The 24,847-nt window shown below is 44.7% G+C and overlaps 2 protein-coding genes across 3 annotated transcripts; both read right to left on the bottom strand.

The window, feature by feature from the left end:
* Positions 1–792: 792 nt before the first annotated feature.
* LOC136940596 (ethanolamine-phosphate cytidylyltransferase-like) lies at positions 793–11,256 on the bottom strand. 2 transcript variants are annotated; one of them, XM_067232793.1, is made up of 13 exons: positions 11,013–11,256; positions 7,130–7,218; positions 6,192–6,353; positions 5,827–5,893; positions 5,637–5,721; positions 4,757–4,798; positions 3,954–4,092; positions 3,438–3,520; positions 3,244–3,321; positions 3,062–3,127; positions 2,825–2,890; positions 2,549–2,637; positions 793–2,344 (listed from the first exon to the last, which is right to left on the bottom strand). In XM_067232793.1, exons 1-13 carry the CDS (start codon positions 11,132–11,134, stop codon positions 2,224–2,226), a joined length of 1,209 nt encoding a protein of 402 aa, XP_067088894.1. In that variant the 5' UTR covers positions 11,135–11,256; the 3' UTR covers positions 793–2,223. The 2 variants fall into 2 exon arrangements, with proteins under 2 accessions (XP_067088894.1, XP_067088893.1); XM_067232792.1 differs by having other exon boundaries at positions 3,954–4,100; positions 4,756–4,798.
* Positions 11,257–17,423: 6,167 nt separating this feature from the next.
* On the bottom strand, positions 17,424–18,850 carry LOC136940830 (transcription factor MafG). Its single transcript, XM_067233150.1, has 2 exons — positions 18,809–18,850; positions 17,424–18,572 (listed from the first exon to the last, which is right to left on the bottom strand). The coding sequence occupies exons 1-2, from the start codon at positions 18,842–18,844 to the stop codon at positions 18,120–18,122; spliced, it is 489 nt and encodes a 162-aa protein (XP_067089251.1). The 5' UTR covers positions 18,845–18,850; the 3' UTR covers positions 17,424–18,119.
* Between the last annotated feature and the right edge of the window lie 5,997 nt (positions 18,851–24,847).

The raw sequence follows: 24,847 nt of genomic DNA on the forward strand, positions 1-24,847 counted from the left end.
AAAATGGGTATAGGCTAATTCTTACCTTTTTGCTATGATGCTTGCTACGCAACAACAATATTTCGGTTTTAACGCAACAAACACGAGATAACATTTCACCATAATAGTGTGCTTTGCAACAAAACTGTTACAAGTTCAGTTAATATTTATTTTCATTATTTAGGTTAGGCCCTGTAATTAGCCAACGGAATTTTCAAATCTGTAGGTAGTTTCAAAGACGAACATTTGCTATTTGCTACAACTATATTTCGTGACAAAGTATAGTTTAACGTCATAACTAAAAGTGTTCCTCCCTAAAAGTTATATTAATATAGCATGTAATAACAGACATTTAGCTTGTAAGGGCATGTTTATGTAACCCTCCTATTATGTTTGGTGTCAATTTCAATGTAGAACCGCCACTGCCAGAGTCCTTGCCAGAGAAACTAAGCTGCACAATTGACCTCTGGATGGATGGGTGTGGTCTACAATTTGCTGAAATGCCCATGGGATATTTCACATTGAAATATATGTTATGCTCAATTGAGAAGCCCTAGGTAATGATCTTATTTTAATTAACTGACATTTACCAATCTCCCAGCGTGAAGTGATTAATTTGTGTGCAAGGGAACCCTTATTTTATCTGATCAAAGGTCAGATCAGGCCATGCCCTATGACGACGTGACCTTGCAGTTGATTGCCTGTGGATGAAAAATTGTTTTATAGTTTAGCACAGGGAAGTGCCTTCTAAATACAATAGGTTTCACCAAAAGGAGGAAAAACAAGTCGAAATGTCCAACACAGATTTTCAGATGTAGTTGTTATAATTGACAATAATATAGGCTACTGTACCAAATTCCACAGCATTTGTCATTTTAACTGATCAGAATTGTCAATAACATACATAAGTAAAGCTTACACAGTACATTCCAACAGACAACGTTTTATATGCTTTGAAAACATATGAAACCAACCAGACGCCATATAGAGGTGGTCTGCAAAATATACATTTATGAAAAATATATTTAATTAGATTTCAATTTTGAAATTGTGAGTATCATCTCAATTGTACAGTGGCATATTTAGACTTCTGGCCAGTAGAAGGTTATTCGTTTATTAAGTCAACAGCACCAACCATATATCATAATCTTGAATTAATTTATGATTCATTAAAAGCAGTGTGTAAAACTTTAGTGCTCTCTACCCAAAAAAAAAAAAAAAAAAACATTAAATAAAAGGAGTGATTTCAAAGGTAAATTGTGGCCCTCTGTGGCAAAAACAAGAATTTCACTGGGGCATTGGTAGTGCTCTTGCTAGTTAAAACCATTCTGACCATTTACAGTCAGTTTTCTCTGGAGAAGATTCAGTTCAGGTATATACATAAGGTCCCATAGCTTGGCCCATATTCTACACAGTTCTACTTCCAAGGGCTGGTTTACACATCTGAGAAGCTGAGGCTATAACCAACACTATTATAGTTCCTAATGCTTTAGATTGGTGGCTGTTAAATGTCTCAACATTACTTAGATAGATACCATTAGGATGGATTGTATCTATCTACTTATCCATCTCTCTATCTAGCTATCTATAATCTCTTTTTAATTGCATAGTTATCTATTCTGTAAGGTTACATCCTAAACATATACATGTTGGTGTTAATTCAACCTGGAGTATCCAATCATTAATGCCCTTTGCTAACCCATAGTAAGTCAGCCAATGGAATGCTTCAGTGGGATAGGACGATCTCACCACCAAACACCTCACTTCCAGAGAGCTGGTAATTAATGTATAATAGATACATACAGTACATATATACAGAGATAGATTAGATAGAATGTGAGTGGTGACAGGGTGGGCCCGTTACCGGGCGGAAAGCAGCCACCGTTCCCTGGAAATGTGTTGAAGGCCGACAGTGAGAGGTCTTTATGGGCGACGTGTCAAATTATAAAGAAGTGACAGGTAAGTGCATACAGATGGTATGGTAAGACTAAAATAAAGACATCAGCACCTACATGTACCAGTAAAGCCCACTACAGAGCTCCCCTTTAGTACTGTATTATAACAGTATTTATGAATGATAAAATGGTGCTGCCGCGTCAAAGTAAGGACAGTCTGTGGAGGGTGTGGGAAACCTCAGGAGGGGGGTTTACTGCATGTGGGGTAGATGGATTAGGTTTGTCAGTCTTGGATGACACTGGTGACATTAATGGTGTGCTTGGAGGCGGAGGGAGGGGGGGGGAGTTTCTACAGCACAGCCTGTGCCTGGGCTCTCTCCATGGCCTTCTCCTCCTCTCGTCTCTTCATGGCCTGGATCACAGCCATCTCTTTGGCCTCTTTCTTCTGGTTCCTGGCCTCAAAAAGCAGTCTGAGACACAAAGAGGAAGTTGGCAGTGAAATGCTGGGAAGCTTTGTCAAAAATGAGAATCGCTGAGTGGAGGTTAACTACAAAATACCTCAACTTAATGTTAAATTGGTCCTTATGATGTGGCACTTTAAAGTTCTAGATTTAACATCTTCTTAGTCTATCCTGTCACCACAGCAGGTTAGCTCTCCGGTCTGGTGGCCTTACCTGTTCTTGATTATCCTCTGTACGATGTTGTCCGTGGTGAGACTGTTGCCACTGTCTACAGTACGCAGCATTCCTTTCCTTCTAGGTTCCTAGGTACAAGAAGAATGAGGGCCACTGTCAGGTTTCACACTCAAAAACAAAAACAAAATGAAAATCTATTGAAATTCAGATGCATCAACACAGTAAATCAAAACACAAAGATGGTATGAAATTGAAAGGGGTGAATGGGCAAATGTGAGAGTTTGCATTAAAGTTTGGAGGAGCTTTATAACTTACTGTGTAAGGGTCCGACCCATCCTTGTCTGGAAACACTTCTGTCTTCCCATGACAGACCAGGTCCACCTGCACAGACAATGGCCAGTGAGCACAAGAGCTGATTCAGTTTTGGTTTTCAGTCCATTACCTTCCTGGTATGACATTTAGTCATTTGAATGAATGTGGATGGGAGCCCAGGGCCTCAAGTCTGCTATCTTTCTGCTCTGCCAAGTCCATTATACTAATACATTTCCTCACCTTAAAATGGTCCAGCAAATCTCTTGAGACTGCATATGGTGCACCAATCACCACTTCGGAAACATACTGGAAGAAAAACGTTAAAAAGGAAAATCTGAGCCTTGTAGATTTCTACTGTCTGGTTGAAGGGTGAAGAGAGGAGAGGAGAGGGAGAGAGAGAGGAGGGGCGGCCGAGGACTCACTCGACAGGCCAGCACACTGAGGGTTCTCTCATGGACGTTCATGATGGGGTAATTCTTCCCTTTGTATCGATTCACCTCCTGAACACGACAGAATCACATCACAGATACAGAGAGAGCGTTAGACCGACACCCACAGCAGCATGGTGACCTGCATCACTGAAGTCAGGATAAAGAAGAGAGTATGTCAGACTGACCTGGTCAAAGTGCAACCCCACTATAACATATGGCTTGTCTGAGAGCTTGTACACAGCCTCCAGGAAGTCCACATGGCCGATATCTGGATGGTGACCGGTCAGGGAGGACAACTATCATTGATTATTTAATGTGCAACCTCTGTTGCTTACAGTGCAATACCTTATTGATTCAATAAACAAAACAGACAGACTGATCTGAAACACAAAACTGTAACCTAAGGTCTAATGGGCATGTGATGATTTCAAATGGACATTAATTCTGAATGTTTTCTGAATAAAAAACATGAATAATTCGGAATAATTTTGAATCATTCCGAATATTATTTTGTTTTGCATGGTGGGCTTCAGGATGTTACAGGGTTGAACCTGGCCCTCCCAATATCTCATATTGTCCACCCAGTTCATCAGGTGTGAGTCAGACAGGTGAGAGCAAAATTACATTAAATAAGTATCAATATCCTGGATCCATATCCTAGATCCAGCGGGCCTGGTACAGTATGGTATGTGAGAGGATACGGAAGAGGTCAAAGGCTCCCGCCACGTAGATGATGGTATCCCCGGGCTGAGGCTCCTGGCCCGAGGCGAACTGGATGATCTTCTGGGAGGTCTGCAGGAACTGAGACACCCCAGTCCACGGACTGTGGCCCTTCGGACCCTGCAACCCCCATAATACAGAAATAGAACAAATAAATACAAAGTAAAATGTATATTCTCCCCCCATGACACTGTTGAGCTATCTACGGTTTATCTGCGATCATTGAAAGAATGGTCCAATTACACCACCTAGTGGCAACGTGAGTGTAATATCATATGGGGGGGGGGGGGGGACTGTGAGAATTTCAAGTTCCTGCATTCAAAACAGCCAAGAAAGTCCATTCTCATTCAGTTGTCTCATTAAGTTAGGAAATAAAAGCTCATGTTATGTAACTGCAATCAAACCAAAACAAGTTCACCCATCTCTTTCCTCCAACACCATTTGGAACTACAACAACAAGTTGATCCCCTGGTCAGCCTCTTCGTTGGGGAACAGAGGTGGCATTCATCGCTGACTGGCCAGGCCCACAATAAAACGCTTTGTTTCAGAAGAGTTGGCATCTGGCCTTAAGGGCAACTTTGGCAACTCTGATTACAAACGAGTCGTGGCAGAGAAAGCTGGACCATGGATTTGGATGGAAATAAACCTGACTATGAGGTCAGTAGAAAGTTACCTGGATTGAGTAGAGATAATAATGGGCTTTCTCAAATGACTGGGCAGTGCACCCACAGGACTACAGGACCCCAGTAAGCTGTAACTGTGTCAGAGTGGACATGACACCTACCTTTCCAAAGTTGTCTGTGTGTTGTTGATAATCTGAACTTCCCTGGAGGGAAACAGAAAAGTGTTGGGCTTGAGTTTTTCAATTTTCTTCTGTTCCCCCTGTGAGAACACAGGGGGAACAGATTTCCCTGGGGGAACAGATTTCCCTGGAGGCCTGAGGAAAGTGGTTCCCCCCTGTACATTACAGTCTGGCTGTTTATAAAGCAATACAGTGATGCTGGTGATGTTGCTGTGATCATTATGTATAAGAGTTTAGTAGAGTCCTCATCAAGTACTCATCAATTATGTAAACCAAATATATTTTAAACCTTTCTAAACTTTTTTTCAACTTTTTTTTAAAACCTTTAGAAACTTTTGTTTTGACAACTTAAAATAACCCAGTAGTGTTGCAAATAACCTAGACCCATGTCAGAATGTAAAAATACAAAAACACAAGAATTTACATTTTGGGACATGTCAAGTTCAGTTTGGGACGGTTCATTTTGCACTTCGGGACGGTACTGGGACAGTGAGGAAAAAAAATTAGTTGCGAGCCCTGTTGCCCCTTTGTGTCAATTGAATGTTCCTGTATTTATTTTCTTTGTTTTTAATAATACTAATGTTGTACTTTAATGTACATTACATTTAGTCATTTAGCAGATGCTCTTATCCAGAGCGACTTACAGTAAGGGACATTCCCCCCTGAGGCAAGTAGGGTGAAGTGCCTTGCCCAAGGACACAACGTCAATTGACACGGCCGGGAATCGAACTGACAACCTTCAGATTACTAGCCCGACTCCCTCACCGCTCAGCCATCTGACTCCCTACATACTTTTAGGTATGAGAATGTCCTGACAGAGATCATGTGCTTGACTCTTCACTCATCACTGTCATTTACTCACAATGTTGCTGTGGTGGGCTTTTGTCATCAGGAGCATCCTGCCCACCAGGTCTGTGGTAGAGACTCCCTGAGTTCGCTTGCACTCCCTGGAACAACAGCAGGTGGTCAGACACAACACACACAGAGCTGCCACTCATGATCCCCCACTCTTCAACATCACAACGACCCTGTCCTCAGGTGAAGCTGCACACCTGTATCTTCCTGACTTCTTCACCTCTTCATATGTATCCTTCCCATCCACTGTAAGTGTGATGTCATCTGAAATGAGACATTCCAAATGTCAATCATGTCCAGGATAGGCTTATATCTACGGTTAAATCTATCCTTCCAGAAAGGGGCTGTTTTTTCTACATTTAGTGGACTTTTCAAGCCCAGCCCAAGTACCAAAAAGGGTTAAATTCCATCCATCCATGATTCAATCATATCTTCTAAAACGTATTTGAAATATAATCGAATCAATTATAATCTTGCTGTCTGTTTCAGAATGTGTGGAAGGTGGGGTGTGTGTGGGTGTGTGTGTGTGTGTGGGGGGGGGGGGTAGAGAGAGAGAGCTGACCTCCGTGCACACAGAAGTCACTGTTGTACTTGTCTAGGGTCTCCAAGGTGGTGACGTACGGCGCTCCCTCCACTATCTCATCCACCCACTTGATGGCCCGCACCATCTTGTACCTCTCAGCCTGAGTGAAGACAGGTGGGCCCTTGTGCTTTGAGATCTCACCTAAGGGTTGGGCGGGGCACATAGGAATAAATTAGACATAGTCGGCAAGTCAGCCGGCTGGGTGTGAAGTTATCAGCAATAACGTACAGGTACTTTACATTAAATTACGACAGTGATAAGAAATGATATGAAAATACAGAGGATAATGCCCTTAACGTCTTTTGTGGGTGCGTCAGTGAGTGCGAATGCAAATGCGTGTAACGTTCTTTGGGATTAACAATGCTGTCAGTCCTCCCCAGCAGCAGAGCCTAGCTCCCTATTAAATGACCTTTGGTAGTGAGAGGTTGAGTCTGCGTCTGCTGGGTCAGAGCTCGCTCCGCAACGCTGCATTGTTTGAGTTAAGCCAGAGCCGTGTTGTTGTCAGTTATCGTAAACAGTGCCATGGGGCACGGTGAGTCAGAGTGAACCTCAGGCCCAGGGGAGAGCCTGGCTGTGCTGTGGCACACTTACTGTGTGTGTGTGTGTGTCCTCAATTTTGTGCGCCCAGCTGCTGTCTGTGTGACACCCTGGCATTGCCCCACTCTACGTGTGTGTGTGTCTGTTTGTGTGTGTGTGTCTGTTTGTGTGTGTGTGTCTGTTTGTGTGTGTGTGTGTGTGTGTGTGTGTCTGTGTGTGTGTGTCTGTTTGTTTGTCTGAGTGTGTGTGTGTCTGTTTGTGTGCGTGTATCTGTGTGTGTGTGTCTGTTTGTGTGTGTGTGTGTCTGCTCTTGGGTGTGAGAGAAAGTGTCAGGGGGGTTTGCAAGGAGCCTTGGTGACCCTCCAGGAGGCAGGCCTCACCGTCTGTGTGTACTCCAACGATGAGGTAGTCCCCCATGGCCTTGGCCTGGCGCAGCTGGTTAGAGTGTCCATAGTGAACCATGTCATAGCTGGGGGGGGAGACAACACAGAGAACACAGTCTATTGGAGAGACGCACCACACCAACTGCTGACGGGAAACTACTGCTCCACAGTGAAAAGGGAGTGGGGCATTCGAAAGATGGAAGAAGACCTACATGTGTCTAATATGTCATCCACATGTGGTAAGCATTCACTAGCTTTAGTTCTAGTTCTGTTCTTCAAGGCCCGGATACAGCATGGCGTGCTAGACACACATCCCTACAATGAGGCTTATCAGAGGACAGAAGACGATGTCTTATTCACGGCCTGCAGAGATGGCCTGCCATGTCATCTGTAGATAATTAGGTTAGCACAGATTGGACCGGAGATATTTTCATGGTAGGCCTAATCTAGCAAGGTGACGATGAACAGGTGGACATTAGCCCTTCATCACTTGGACACAACCTTATCATTTTCTGCTCTCTCATCCTCACATGGGGCGATTGTGTCTAAAGTACGGAATATAGATAAAGATAAGAGCATAAACAGGATACCCAGGGAGTAAAACTTGTTAACACCTGTGATCAATGGCTATTATGAGACTGTAGAATACTGTACTGCTTGATTTGTTTACAATAACAGCTAATAAGTTACCATAAAGTACAGTTACATTCTGTTTCTTCTGCGGAAGGGAGCATCACTTTACTAAAAGAACACATTCTGTCAGCTTTTGAAAATGCATTGACATTCACAGATATAAATAGCGTCCTCTAAAAATCAATGAACCAAAGAGAGTCAGAGATCTTTACATAGCCAGAGAAGAAACACAGACTTTTGTTGCTCTTCCCTTATCACTCAGGGTATCACTCATCACCAGGCACACAGCCTTGTCTGGGGCTTTCCAGCAGTGACCTCCAGCAGGCTCTGGAAGCAGATCCACTGGGGTTATTGGGCTCCGCTATCTACAGTACTTCTCTACCAGTGAACCAAAGTGTGGCTGCCTGATATTGGAACTCATCAGCCAGAAGGACGTCTGTGTCAGATGACTTGGAACCATAAATGCGAGCTGTAATGAGAGCCACGGGGGTGTGTTAATGGGGCCTAATGTGCTCCTGACTGCAGACCAGGTTGTGTGGCAGACCAGGGAGGCTGAAGACATGAGGGAGTAGGTCGAGGTGGGGGAGGAGGGAGAGGGGGTAGAGGAGGTTGTAGGTCAACGGCTGGGGAAACAAGCTGAGAGAGTCCGGGTTGCGCAAGACCAGGAGGAGGGCCCCTTGTATCTGTCTCCCTCCCTCTGCCCTTGGACACTGTAACCCAGGAACACCACATAAGCTAACACCAAGCCTGAGGTGGTGATAGGGGTGTGCCTGTTGTATTTTGTAGCAGGGAGGGATCACAAGAGGATCACAGGGGATGATAAAATATTAACTAGTATGGGCCGGGTAGCAGACAGCCAAACAGCAATGAGCCTTCTGAGAACACCAGGGAGAGTGCTGGGATAGGGAGACAAAGAGTGGACAACACAAATACATTCACTGATGATCTCATGAGGCGTAGCCATGACACTGACCTTAGGGATCCCAAATGTTATAAAATAAAAAAGTAGATTTTAGTAGTGATTGACTATGCATCCATTTTTGTGTGTGTGTGTGTCTATCAATGAGTCCTGAGTCAGGTAGAACTGACTGGTCAATTTGAGTGGAGCCTGTTACTGTGTAGTTACAAAACATAACTTGCAGTGACAATTTTGTGAGACATATTTTGTGAGAATTTAATCAATTCATATTGTCAATATGTGAGAACTAACTGTACATATTGTTTTTGACAGACAGAACACAGCAATATCTCTAAGAGATCATCTACGATGTCAAGGTGACCATGAAGGACTTAAGCAGACCATAACAAACAAGGGAATGAGTCATTCCGACAATCCCAGTTCCTGAGTGAGGTTAGGTCACGTTTCTGAGGTGGTCCGATCGTCACCCCAGCAGTGCTGGAGGTGAACTTTAGCATTGGCCATGATGATACTGGCTTGGCAGGCGAACTTTGACCCTGTCACCTTGTGTCAGGGGGAACCAGCCAACCAGAACAGGGAACGTCTGTAACTTTATCAGGAGGGGGGAGGGGAATGGGGGAACGAGACTGTACTGGATTGTCTAAAGCCCTGATGATGTCACTGTCAATGTGTCCTGTGTGTTTCTCTCTTACTGCTGCTGACAGTGGACATGGCCTGCAGGCCGCACAGTAAACAATGTTCTGAGTGAGAGCAGAGATGGGTGGCGTGTGTTTGTGGGGCGACCATGGCAGGTGTGGGCTGAAGGGGTTAGGGGGGTTACCGACATGGGCTCTGTTGTCACCGGCTCCCTTTGGGAACTCACCCCACCGTTTAATATTCTGGCATCCAAAACATTCTGCAACATTCCATCAAAGCACAGTTAGGCGGCCGCACCGAAACGGCTGGAATTCGCCCAGAGAAAGCCAGCGTAATCCTGTTCTTCACACACATGAATGAATTTTCGTCCGCCTCCACTCGGCCCAGGACGCTCTGGGTGCTCTCACGGCAGGGAACAGCATGTATCTAAAGACTTGTATCGTTACCAGATCACTCACTCAACAGTGTTTCAGAGTGGACTGACAGCTGGACAATGGCAGGTCTGTTTGTTATTCACTCACTGTGCTCATAAGCAGGCCACAACACAAGGGCATGCTGTTCTCCCGCACACCTACAGGACATCTTTGGGATGTGTGGAGCTTTTGATATTGGAGCTTGCCCACTATAGGCTGCACTGTGCAAAATAGTGTGTTGTGGAATGTGGAAGGTTGTAACTGTCAGAGAACCTACCTAGTGCACCTGGCGATAACTTCAGTTCACCCAAGAACATCAGTGGATGTGTGCTCAAGTGCACCTTTCAAATGAGTCCCCATGATATATTATTAAAACATCAGAAAGTAAATCAACCTAAGTTTGAAATCTTTAAAGTTTTTGCTTTGACAATGGTGAACAGACTAATATCAAGAAAATACAGATTTGATCAAGTCTATAGATATATTTGACTAATCCTAACCCTTTTTTTCTGACCTGTGTACGTTAAACCACATTGAAACTTGTGTCTTATGACAGAGCATCTGTTGGATGGTTTAGTAGAGTAGAGTATAGTAACAGTAGAGTGAAAACAGCAGTTGACAATAATGTAGCTCCAATTTAGGGAAGTCAGGGAAGTTTGATTCAACACTGGACCACCACATATTAAACAGCGATATTGTTTCATGGAAGAGGAAATATGAATTCATATCTTTATATAAATGCAAATGTATTTGTTTTAGGCCATGCACCTGTCACTCATCATGCCTGGTCAGTCTGTCTGAGGGGGGAAACAAGTAAATTAGTCTGCTCTATTTTAAAATGAAAATAAGAAATACTAGTGATCTTAGACTGTCATGTAACTTTTGAAGCATGCGTGCCTTCACGCAAAGGGAATACAAGTGATGTCCTGCATAGTAAAGAGTTCATACCATCATCAGCATGTGACGCCGTGGCAGTCCATTGAGACGGCGCAAGGCTGCGCTGTCAGGCGGGGTAGCGTGATAACGATGGCAGTGATAAAATGCATAGGCCTATTAGCCGGTGAACAATGTTAGATAAACGGCTAGATTGTCTTGCGTTCCTACGCAATTTAAACAGCTGGCCTGTGATTTCATAAAAGGATTATAGCCTAATGTTGACTGTGACGGTACAAGGCGATCCAACCCAATGTTACTGCGATCGGTTTAAAAGCCCAATGTTGATAACAACGTAGCAACGTTGGCATAATCTTTTTAACTCTATACTAATGACATCACTCACCATCCATCACACCACACCCGTATGATTCGTCTTCTCTTCTCTGGACTGCAAGCTGTAGCACCGAGGGTCGTCCCTGCGTCTTTTCCCGATGTGTTGGTCTGGTGGTGTCCGTTCTTGATCATTTTTTGCACGATAACACTGTTTCTGTGTGATTTCAATAAATATAAAGACGGGGAACCTCTATCAATTACACAGACGGAGACACAAATTCCCCAACTATAAAAAATTTAATACGTATGTATTTTGCGTGTCCCCAAGCAGGATAGCCGGTTTCTGCATAGAAGTGACGCTTCAGGAGTATCACCGGTGGGACAACGCCTCCTTTGCCGGGGAAGTGGCGTCATATGGCATTGAATCGTACGATGACTGCAAGAGGATCGCCGACATATTGTTACATAATCGCAGAACTCTCCACCATCATGTGACTGTGTAGATAACCACTGCAATGTGTGTTAGGAAAACTAATTTGGTTAAATAAGTGAAATTATTAACTATAGCTATAGTTGTAGTATAGTACATAGTATAATCATACGGATTTAACTGATCATAAATTGAGATGCGTGGTCAAACAAAAAAGTTTTTATTGGGCTAAGCTATTACTATTAATGTGACATGGACATTGGGTTGTAGTGTAGACTTGAAATGTATGTGTGTATAGAGGTCATCAGCTTGTTTCTACGTTTACCTGCATAAAATGAAGGCCTTTCAACAATGAACATCTGATAATAATGACCTTACAACACCTTTCAACTCCTATTATGCACTACCACTACACTAGATATGCAATAACCATATACCATACACTTGTGGATGTTCCCATACGACTATAATGAAACCCTCACCAGTCTCTTTGTAGATACACTGACTGAACCTGGCCGGGGGGGGGGGAGGGGGGTGGGGGCGTCACCTTGTGGAATGTACAGCCCACTGCTGCAAAATCACAATTCAAGATGTTATGTTCACAACAGGCACCAGAGGGAGACAACATCATTCATATTGATATATTTTGTTCTTTCAATGCCTTCAAAATAACGATACTTCCAATTCTGTACTTCTTACATGACACAATAAACGTCTTTCCTTAGTCTACCTGTAAAAATATTTTGGGGAAAATCCCAAACTTCTTAATGCTAAAATGACTTTCATGCAGAGCAGCAGGATAACTGATTGGATCTAACCATAACATTACTCAAAAGGAACTATTCCATCATTCCCAGCATCAATAGCTCAGGCACTACACATATCTCACTTGAGTAATACGGGTCTTTAAAGTAATATACCCCATCACAACTCACACACATAGGCTTGCTGTCTAATACTGTGTTGCCAATTGTTGAGTGGAGCAGCGAGCTAAGCTTTGGCCAGGCCTGGTGAACACAAGGTCCTTCTAATGGGGATGGTAACATTAATTGTGCAGTGGGCTGCAGCCGGAGAACTGGGGCAAGCACCTGCTGCTGCTGCTGCAGAAATGGGCGCGGATGAAGAATGCTGTCCTAGATCGCCCACCAGTTCACCTCAACCCCACCCGCCAAATTTAATCAACTCTTCAGAGGCCATGGAGCCGTCTGGGGCAGGCTTCCTCGAGCGGAGTGGAGCATCTTCTGAGGAACAGGTCACAGGGAACCTGGGTGTGCTTTTGTGGCAGAGCACGGCGAGGGTTTGTGAAGAGGACCATCTTGAGAACACGGAGGTGGTATTTAATAAACAAACTGTACTTGCCGACAGTGCAGGTGGACTGAATGAATGGTTGGATCGGAGTCCTGAGCTACGCTAGAAAGCTGTGATAACGTAAGGGCGGAGGAAAGAGCTTCATCGGAGAGACGCCGTCTTATTTCTGGTACAGATTGCATCAAGTCTGTCTGGCCTTTTTCTGAGTTGTGCCTCCCTTGAGATGTGGTTTCCTGTGTGAGCAGAGGTAAAAAACCATCACAAGGTGGGTGATGTGTGATGTGTGTTGAGACGGAGGGGCCCTGGGCGCAGAGATGACTAACTCACCACTCTTCCTAATCTAGGACAGGCTTACACCTAGACATCCTTCATGACTCTTAATGTTTTACCCGTGTCGGGCCAAAAATATGTCCACGGAGGTTACTCAAAGTGGGTCGCCCAACTGCTTTTTTTGGATCATAGAAAAAGAAATCGTGCCATCTAAATGATCGCCGTCTCCTGAAACCCACCCTGGATGGCAATAAGCCTTCCCCGACAGTTTATTTTTACAAGTATCAAAGTGGGTCAATGACGCCACAGAATATGACAAAAAACCCATTTCAACAGGCCACCAAAAAGAGAGAGAGAGAGGGAGAGATATTGAGAAAGGGAAAGAAAGGCTTCTGGTCCTTTTCAAAACCTCTTTATTAGTCATAGAAAATAAAGTAAGCTGTATCAACAAACATACAATATATACATCAATAACTTAGACACCTCAGAGAACCACAGGTAAATCCACAGTTGTTATACAGTTATATGAATACATCATATTACTTATCTACAGATTGAAAAAGTACAATAATTTAATTTATAAATAGTTACAATGAACTATTCTCTGTTTTCATACAAAGTACTGCAATATATTATTACAACCCATACAGAAAAATAACAAAACTAATTAATAATTCTGTTCTAACTTGCTTCCAACAACATTATTTTCAGACTCTTATACCTTTTGAAACATATTCTTTACAAAGAGTAAGAAAAAAAAAAAACTGCACAGTCAATTGTCCACCAAGCATAATTTGATGAAAAAAAACATTTCTCTAGCTAGTAAATTGCCACACAAGTGCAGATAAGTTATTTATCCTCTCTAACACAATATCGCTTGTAAACAAAAAGCCAGAACCAAGAAAATTGATCAGCATAACAAATTACAGTGAGGAGATCAATTTCAAACAGATCTAATGAACCATGGAGCAGAAATGCCATCCAGGTATGATGCTTTAGCAAACAATGAACAGTATACCTAACGTAGCAGCATAGGAACTCAACTACTCAAACCACAAATTAACACAGATATTGCAAGTGGCCCTCATAGAATCTAATACCCAATACTCCAGCCCTGTCCTGTTCCACTATCTGTGAAGGTTCTATTGATTAAATCAATAAAAATCTAACTGTCTAAAATCGATTGGGACAGGTCATTTCCAGTCTTCAACAAGGGGGATATCAAATGATTGAAGGAGACTTAGCTAAAGCCTTATGTTGACTCCCCCTTGAATACTTCTAAACTGGGTACATAGTGCATGAATATCAGGTGTTAAAAGTACAGAACACAAGTTTAAGTTGCACCTTATTCTACAGCAAAGAAGCTAACAGGATGATTGAATTGTACTTGCCATTTTCACAATAATTGAAGTAGCTGCATGTTTATTTCTTTGGGATACCTCACAACAAACACTGGTAGCGCTTTGTTGAACACAGTACGAGTATATCCGTGGTTACAACAATTTGCATACTACGTAAATACAAGTGAAAACGGTACTTTCAAATAAAAATGCAACTACTGTTTCCTTTCACTGACGTTAACAGCAGGGCCAACTGACATTCTATTGGGGAGAGGGAAGAAAACAGACAGAACAAAGAAACTAAACAACAAATGTACAAAACACAGGAGCATTCGGTATAAAATGATAGACCACAGTCACTTTGACAACATAGATATTTCTCACACCTACTCTCTCACACCAGTCCACTGAGTTGCATAATAAGGATCACTTTTCACGATGGTCAACACTTCTACCTACAGTAGCTACATACTATACACCTTTGTTTGTTTGTGTCACTCATGTCTAGTGGAGGTTAAGCTCTAGAACGTTCAAGGGTGCCAGTAGAACACCTAAAGACTCTTTACAGAAAAGTTCACTCCACAAGACTGCCACAGATAGACGGACAGCAACATCAACACAGGGCTATGCCAAGCAGGGGTGGGCTCAAATCCATTTCAATTCCTTGAATTCATGGTTCATGTCGAATGGAAAAAAAACAGCTTTGGATCAGTGGGTCAAATACAACATCTTTTGGAATGATTTGCCATAACTTACAAGACGGAATCTTTCAAATCGCAATTCTGAATTGATGGAAATGTTCAATTGACCACAACCCTGATGCCAAGAGTCCGATATATTACTACAGTGTACTATTTTCCACAGGTAACCAGTCACTATAAATAGGTAAGCATGTTGAGAAGACAGTGTAAGGATGCTGGCTCACACAGGAGGTCAGAGCCCTAGCCTGACACTTCACTGAAAGGTACCAGGGCTTGTAGGTGTGTACTGCTGACACCATTTGGGAACCTTCTAAGGCAGTGATTCTCAACCCTGGTCCTCGAGTACCCCCTGTCCTGCATGTTTTAGATGTTTCCCTGCTCCGACACACCTGATTCAAATGAATGGGTCGTTATCTAGTTATTCAGAAGCCTGCTAACGACCATTCATTTGAATCAGGTGTGTTGGAACAGGGAAATATCTCAAACATGTAGGACAGGGGGTACTTGAGGACCAGGGTTGAGAACCACTGTTCTAAGGGACACACTGGTTAGTTCTCCATCTTCAAATCCACTCAACATAATTTGAACTGCAGGACAAGGAGTTAGAATAAAACGGCATTGTGGCTACTTACAATTGTGTTCACGCGAGCACGAGAAGACTTTCACCTTGGGGTGTGAAGCACTTTTACAGGAGGCGTTGTTTGAGGGGAGAGCAGTGACTTGGCACGTAAAATGCATCCCTGGCAGCACTTTCTGATTACTCTCTCTCTGTGTGAACCCAAGCCCTTTATGACACGGTTAAAACGATGAACAGAGCTGCCAGTTCCAACTCTTGTTTCGAAAGTGGTTCGTTTTTAGGCCAACCTTATTTTGTCCTGAGCAAAGCAAGCAGAGGATTAGTGCATGTACTTCACTGTACGACCTCACACTAACCGTGAGGAGAACCTGACAGTCTGAGGACAACTGGTTCGCTAGGTCACTTGTGTATGCTTGGCTTGGTGCTATCCTCATTTTGGGAGACAGGTGATGAGGCTCCAGTTTGAGGGAGACAACTTTTGGAAAAGGCCATCCAAACCACGGCCTCCAGGATCATTTTTATGCAACAGATCACTAAATATTTGTCTCCTCTTTGAGGTCAACGCAAGCCTGTTCCTTTTCACAAGCTGATTTGGCCAATTGCGAGCATGTCTTGTTTAGTAGGAAATAACAAGACTGACTGCTTAATCCCCAAAGCACAGAGGCAATGCATACATGACCCTTTGGTATTGGAATACAATAGAGCCTTTAGCATACATGAAACCAGACAACCTGGAATGCTCCAGAACTCCAGTCCATATGTTCCTCTCAGAAGATGAGCAGAACATTGCATTCAGCTCTCAATGGACGCCCATTTAACGGTTTGTTCTGGGACAACAAAAACTGTGACTGCATTTCCTCAAAAGCTAACTGGTCATCAGGTCACCTAACCCATTTCTGTCGAGCACGGTTGGACGTACGGAACTTGCGATAATGAAACGATAGTGGAAGTAACATCGAGCGGAGGAGATATCACATATGCCCATAGGGAAGAATACCACTGACCTTGTTTACACCACCTAGATTAGCTCTACAGATTTGTTTAAATAGTACAGCATTGACATCTATACAGTGAACGACACTGCCAACTTGTCACTTACACGTCACGTAACGCGCTACTCCACGCGCCTAGTCACTAGAAAAATCTATCAGACTTCAATAGTAAGCCACTTTTGGTACAATTGCAAAAAGGATCACGTTTTTCTGTAATTTTTTTTCGAGTGTTTCTAAAAACAATGCAAGGTACTCAATGCATTCATAAAAATCAAGAACTTGTAGTTCGACAAAGACTACTACAATGCACACATTTGACAGTTAAACAGTAAAGCTTGTGTGAATATTCTTTTGGAAATATATCCATCCACATGTTAACACTGGAAAAGAAAAACGACACATTCTTAAATATTTTTGAACATAACAGTTTAAAAGATTTTTCTCTATGGATGATCATGTCTCGTTTGATTCGTTGGTTTCAAATGTATCCTCAAACCATGGAGATAAAAACATTCAGGCTCTCTGAAACGCCGTTGCGTCATTTCGGAATGGCACTCTAGACTTCAGCGGAACAACACGAATCGGTGTGTACCATAATCATTTGTGGAACGATTCCATTTACCAAAATTCTGACAGACCTTTAGTATTTTTCAGTGCATACGTATATTATTGCATCTAATAGTCACACTGACTATGACATGTTCATAGAAGTCTCTAATGAATAGAACTGAACTCAAATGAATGCTTAACTTATCACCAGTAATTCTTTGTTTTTGTTGTGTGTGTGTGTGTGTGTGTCCCTCACCCCAGACATTTAAAACCACAAGGACAGATTTAGGATGATTTAGGGTCAATTAGGCCGAAGTACTAGTCTTGTTCTTGGGTTAGTGAGGCTGCTTACAAGACATCCATCACATAAGAGTTGGAGAGTATTAGTTGCTCATCATCACAGCAGTCAGTGCATGCTAACAAACACAGGTGGCTTCCTTGGAGTTCTTTCAGACTCGTGACAAGGTAAAGAAGTGATCCCAACCCCTTGTGACTAGAAGGGTTGAGGATGTTTGCAAACAGTGCATTTGAAATCTAATTTCAACGTAAGAAATCCTGTTTTAGGACAGAACAAAATCTTTTTAGGGTTAACCCTAACCCTAGAGCCAATCTTGGGAATACATACAGTCATAATAAATAACATAATCACATAAATAAGCACCATGTGGAAAATAATGAACACAAATCAATCAAAGGTCTTGAGTTCAATGCCAAATCAGGAATCGTAAAAATAAATTAAAATAAAGTCCTGGATTCATGTAATCTTTAGTATGAAATCCAGGGTGATAAATAGGTGAACGTTTCAGCATGTGCTATAGTACGCTGTGGTACGGTTGGTACAGAGGCTGAGAGTGTTCTAGAGGCTGGCATTTAGTTTGAGAACGACTACCCAGAATAGAAAAAGGTAGAAGAGGTGAATGAGCCACGTAACCAATCCTGCGGTCCGTTAGAATGCACTGACGAGAGCACGCCTGACGAGGCGCCGCTCAGCGGCACGGCCCCTCCGGCGACTATGACCTGGCCTCTGTTTTGGACTTGATGATGGTGATGACGCTGGTGGCCCCCACCTGCCCCGGGACGAGGGGCCCGATGACGGAGGCCATGGGCCCCCGGGTGGAGGCGACGGGGCTGCGCGCCACAGTCCTGGCGAAGCTCTGCAGGGCCTCGTACTTGGAGCGCAGCGCGTCCAGCTCCGCCTTCATGCTGGCGTTCTCCGTGGCCAGCTTGTCCACCTCCTGCTGCAGCTGGGCCTTCTGCTTCTCCAGCTCCTCCTTCTGGGTGACGCGCTTCACCCGGCAGCTGGCCGCGTAGCCGCGGTTCTTCAGGGTGCGCCGGCGCTGCTTCAGCTGCAGGATCTCCTCCTTGGTCAGCCCCCGCAGGTGCTGGTTCAGCTCGCGCACGGACATGGTGACCAGCTCGTCGTCCGTCAGGCTGGTCCCATTCTCCCCCGGCTCCCGCTTCACCTGTGGCGGGGTGAGAGGAGGGCGGAGGGGGGCGAAAGGAGGAACAGGTGAAGTACAGAGCAGGAGGAGATGAGGGGTTAGGGACGGAAGAGAGACAGGGATGGAAAGTGGGACGGGTTAGGGAAGGAAATAAAGGAAAGAACAAAGAAAGGTTTTCACAGATCACCCGGCGAGCAAAGGATATAAACTGCGTGCATGTTACAGAGACAAACTCCTTCTTCATGTGGGAAACCTACCTTCAAGGCTTTGCTTCCCTTGTTTGTGGTAGTCATGCCACGAGAGCCGCTTCCCACTGCACCGCTGGCTGATCTGGAGGGGAGGGGAGAGATCATCAGAATACAAAGAGCCCAGGACAAAACGGGGATGTTTTGCTCTGAGAATATAGGTAAATTCAAGCAGAACACATTCCCTCTGGCGAGCCAGCTACAACATGACTTATTCCTTAAAAGACAGTACAATGGCACAAAGTGGGTCAAGGACTTCGACTCTCTCGTTAGAGATGCCAAGTCTGGTTAGCGAGCAGCACCTGGACCATTAGCTCAGCTGTCATCCAGACTGACTCGAATAGCTCACATTTTTCAGATCCCAAAAATAGCTGGGTGGCATTTTGACTAACACAAATCTGGTTGGCGAGGGCTACGCTACAGAAAAAAGGTATTCAAATTAGAGGTTTTCTCAGTTACGGAATGAGTCCTGACCGTGGTTTAGGCATTGGAGATGTCAGACAAATATTGTCAAACTGTAATTAACAGGACAAGGCCACCCATACTTTATGTGTGACATGAATTAGCTTCGACAGTAGTGGTTAAACAACAGTTACTGCATTGTCTTGGTAAAAATGCTACTTCCTTTAATTCAAGTCTCCACACACAACCACCAAAGAGGAAATGGTTCAACGGAAAGAACTGTAAAAAATGTCAAAAAAACTTGTGGATTCAAACACAGAGAAAATATTTTATGATGATAACTTGTATAGCACCCGTAAGAATACATTCAATTCAATACATTCAAAGCAATGTTTATTTTAAGATTATTGATTACATGGCCATACGATATACTAACACATCAATGCTTTCTTCTTTTTCATGTGATCTTTATATTACTCTCACTATTTTCCCAGTGACCTGCACCACTCTCTCCAGGCAGCTCTCTCCAACCTCCATTAGAGTGATTACAGACAGAAAAGCTCAATAAGAAATCCAATCACAGGCTTCAGATAATAATCCAAGGTGTTAAGCCTAACCAATGGGAATCAACACTAGATCCTGTCATGGTGCATTGACACTTTGATGAAATTGCACTTGAAATAGGAAAAAAAAGAAAAGTCTAAGCGTCAATGCCATTCTGCCATGTCAGTGGTGAGGTGCCCATCATATGTGACTGGGTCTATCTGCTGAGGGGGCCAGTGTGCTCTGCTGCCTCCCTGCAGGCCTGACCCAGCCCCTGGCTGCTCATATAGTCGCTCATGTAGTCGCTGACTACTGGCTCTGCACGGGTGGCGCCAAGTGCCTTTCTCCACACGTACACACAGTGTTGTGCGTGAAGTCACACACGTGCTTACACACACACACACACACACAGACACACAGACACACACAGTAATAGCAGCGTCAGCAACACAGCCTCCCACCACAGCTTGCCCAACCCAGCTAACACATTGCCTGGCTAAGCTGATTTGCACAGTACGGTGTGTGTGTGTGTGTGTGTGGAGGAGGAGGGGGGGGGGGGGGGGGATGGATCCAGAAAAAAATAACTGTCACGCATGCCAGTATGGTATCTGCATGTGTGGGGGCGCATGGCCAGCTGCTGTATATGGAAGTGTAAGAAGATGGGTGGGGCTACAGCTTCTGATGAGCCGCCGAGACGGCCGGGCCATCACCATGGCAACAAGAGGGGAGACTACAGGTGGACGTCTCACCTGAGCCAAACCGAGAGAGACAGAAGCTTGTTAAAACTGACCTGAATACGACACTATCACACAGGCAGGGGAAACAACACAGGGTCAGACTGTGACAAGCATCCTGGATGCTTTTCCTTTATGTTGCCTGCCCCCCCCCCCCCACCCCCCATGCGCCCCTCCCACCCACGCTCCCACCTCACCATAGTAGAACAGCATTTCTCCATTGCCAGAAGACACCAGGCTATCTAGTAAGACCACATTTCATATTCAGTGGAGGCACTTCTTCACTTTGATATTGCCTTCCAGTTCTGGCTATAAATAACAGATAGTAAAACACCTACCCACAATTTCTGGTTGGTTCTGACTCACTTCCAGTAAGCATTTTCATAGCCCTACCACAGCCAGGAGCGCTAATGGAATAATGGCCTCATTGGCCTGTATGATGATGGACCAGATAATGGATTTAAATAGCATGGAAAGTACTCTGTTAAGTGACAAGAGACAAAAACAATGTGTTTGGAAAAAAAAAAAAATCTACTCCCCAACACCCAAAATGCATGCATCATTTTCACAAGCTTTAAGCATACACTGTTCAAAAACGGCGTGCCGAATAGGTTTGGAAGGATTTTTGTTAGGATTTGTGTTTAACATACAGTAAATAGCTAGGCATCCCATCCCAGGACCACAAACAGCTGAGTGGTCACACAAGAGCATTGTGGAAAATACACTCTAGCCTGGCCTGGCCTGACCTGACCTGCTCTGCTCAGTGCCAGAGCAGGTCACCATATGATACTGTGGGCATCATCCAGGCAAGGCCAGGCAGCCATCAGCATAGGCAACCCACTGGCGAGAGAGAGAGAGAGAGCGAGAGAGAGATGAAGTGGCCTATTGCCAATGCCGTCCACTGCCAAGAGAATAAGAGGGAGAGAGACAGGAAGAGAGAGCAGAGCATGGCAGTACTACAGATACGAGGGCCAGTGCACAGCTGCTCGACTCCACAATCGGGGTGTAACACATCACACGACACGTCACACACACACACACACACACACCAGTACAGACACCAGAAACCGTAACACGGAGGAAGACGTCAAGCTCCAGTTTATCCGACTCACAAGAGGAAATACACCAAGTCATGGAAGGTTAGACTAACAACTGCACAGCGCAGCCTTGCGAAACACACCAGACGACCTTGCCTCTGACAAGTTCACCCTCTTAACATTCACGGCAGAGGACAGCGGACACAAACATTTCGCGCCGCTCACAAATGTGTAACCTCCCATAAACGATTTCACCTCTTTTGTGTGTGCCAAGTGAAGGGGAGCAGGAGGCAAAGTGGTGGCTCAGGAGACAGGCGTGTGTGTGTGTGTTAAGGGGGAGGGCGAGTCACACACGCACGTCTTTTGTAGGCGCACGCTGAATTTTTATGAATTGCCTGGAAGAACGCTGACAAATCAGGGCTGATTGCTTGTGGAGGAGAGACATCACACCCACAGGAAATAGAAAGAGCTGAGTGTGGTCACCCAGTAGAGAGAGCGAGAGAGAGAGCAAGAGAGAGCAAGAGAGAGAGAGAGAGAGAGAGAGAGAGAGAGCAAGAGAGAGCAAGAGAGAGAGCAAGAGAGAGAGCAAGAGAGAGAGCAAGAGAGAGAGCAAGAGAGAAAAAGAAAGAAAGAGAGATGTTGTGTGTGTGTGTGTGTGTGTGTGTGTGTGTGTGTGTGTGTGTATGTGGTGTGAGGGGGAGAAACAGCCTTGTGAAAAATGCACTCTCAACACATTTGGAGGAGCCTGAGAAGAGTGTGTTGGGGAAAAAAAGCCCTGATCTCAGCAAGGACCAGGATCAAGGCACCAATTAGGAAGTTGTGAAGTTGAACTAACACCACGAGAGAAAGCCGCCCAACCTTCAAACACTGCCATCTGTGTGTTCACCTGCGCTAAACCTACAGTAAAATCTCAAACCTGGAGGGCTGGGGTGAGGGCTGAGGAGATAAATAAATACATCCAAGAAGATAAAATGCTGATGCAACAGGATGGGACTTGGCTTGAGCCTTTGTCATGCCTACAAAGGTGTCCTTCCTCTGCAGGCGGCCTCTCTCCAGGAGTCCACCAGGGCTGAGCTCCGCTAGCTGAACTGAATTGGGGGAGCAGCCTTTGTTCTAGGGATGTATGGCTTCCCTGCTTCCCTACGCTCTCTCTCTCTCTCCCACACACCATGCCCCTCTGATGAATATGTATGACTGTCACTCACAGTTCAGGGTGGCGAAGGGAGGAAGGGAGGGCCCTATAACTGAGATGCTCAGGAGGTAATTCTTCAAGGATACATCCAAAGCTCCTCCATCATCTGATGTGTTAAAATGGTGGGCTGGGTGAACGGGGGGGGGGGCACGCGGGGCTGTTCTGGGGGTGGGGGGGGAGCTCTACTTGACAGCAGTGTAACAAGATTATCAGGAACATAAGAGCAAACCCCCCCCCCCCCACACACACAAAAAAAAAAAAAAAACTGTAACCAGCTTGGGGCTCCAGATTACAGTGGCGCCTGCTCTCTGAATACTAAACTAGGCGAGGGCTAAACACAGGCACAGGCTCTGCTCCGACAAGGGGACACACATGCGCGCCCACACACACACATCACCCAAATAACTTGTCATTGGTGATTCCTGAAAGGATGCATCCCTGCGCCTAGCATCGGCAGGTTCCTAATGAAGAGAACGACCCGGGCTGTGGCCATGCATGCTGATGAAAGACCTCACAGCATCAGCAGTGGAGCGCTGGGGGGGGGGGGGTAAACATTCAGCTGGCTAAACAAATATCATAGCTCATCATCATGTCCTGTGGGAGAACACTGTGCAGCGCTAGGCTAGACTAGCACCCTTACATGGCTGGTTTAGTTTCTTCCAGAGATCATCTCCTAACTAAAACCAGTTTGGACCTGCCTGGATGCTGATTGAGCAACAACACAGCAGACAGAGGATTTGGAGCAGTAATTACAATCTTAAGATTGTTTTCCAACTGATCTCTGCGGCGTTCTCTGGCAAACACATCTCCCTCTGTGCCCTCTGGCTTCCACATTGCAGAGAGGAACAAGAAGCTGTTAACATACGTAAAAAAAAATTCGTATGCCTCCATGTCATGAACCTTAATCTTAAGCCTGCAACATACGAGATATTTGCATGTTGTTCAGCTGCATTGCTGTAGAACTCTTAATTTGGATAATCAGGGTAAGAATACAGTGAGCTCATGGCATTTGATATCTACTTACTTAGTCCATTGTCTCCATTATGGGAAACTGTGTGGTTAACTGTGTGGTTAGTACGTTGTTCATTAACATGTGGACATCCTGCCCGCAAAAAGCTCAAATGGACCCGTTCTAACTACAGGACAGGATCAACAGTTTCCCACACACTTGTAATAGCCTCTTTAGAGATTTTACGGCTGATGGGAGCCACCACATTCACTATCTCCCCCTAGATCCCTCCTTGCCGCCCTCCCTCCCTTCCCGTCCAGGCAAAAAAAAGATATTCAGATCTAATCATCCCTCCCTTCAGCTGAGTGAAGTCAATTATCAAACAAGCTGCATGTGTCGGGCGCCATTTAACTGCAAATTAAAAATCAGCCTGCTCTGATAGCTCAGTAAGAGTTGCTGGGAGGCAGGCATCAATTCATGTACTATAGAGTAGGCAGGGCGAAAGAGAGAGAGGGCGAGAGAGAGAGAGAGAGAGAGAGAGAGAGGGCGAGAGAGAGAGAGAGAGAGAGAGAGAGAGAGAGAGAGAGAGAGAGAGAGAGAGAGAGAGAGAGAGAGAGAGATAGTCAGAGTAGAGAAAGCTATTAACTACTAGGTATTCAGAGCGTGAAATAAGAGTGACAAAAAGAGAGTGAGGAAATCATTCAGCTGCTATCAGAGGGACAGCACGATGTGCCATCAGTAGCGGAAATGCACTAAGCCGAACACCTTCACTCGTTAGAGCTGGAGGTGATCGGGACACGTTTCTAAACATGGGCAGAAACAATGCCAAAATGGGATTGCCACCTTTACGAAGGATAATCCCCTAGAGGAGCCTTTTCTGATGATATAGCACAGGCCCTGGGCCTAGCTATGGGCTGGCTGCCACATCCCAATGGATGGAGGACTACCCCTGTAACATAGGGGACAGCTCTCTCTCTGTCTGCTGCTGCATACCGCACGAGAACAAACTCAGATTGAACACGCTTGATTCCAGAGTCCAAGGCAAGAAGTGAAACACGACATGGACGGAGTCAGGGAAAGAGCAACATGTTCAAGTTCATGTTCAAGTAGCACACAATCCCACAAACAGAGTTCCAAACTGCACCTGATGAGCTGAATTTGACTACCCTTTAACCATAAAGATTGCTCTGGAAT

The sequence above is a fragment of the Osmerus mordax genome, chromosome 3, assembly GCF_038355195.1.
Source record: "Osmerus mordax isolate fOsmMor3 chromosome 3, fOsmMor3.pri, whole genome shotgun sequence".
NCBI lineage: Eukaryota > Metazoa > Chordata > Actinopteri > Osmeriformes > Osmeridae > Osmerus > Osmerus mordax.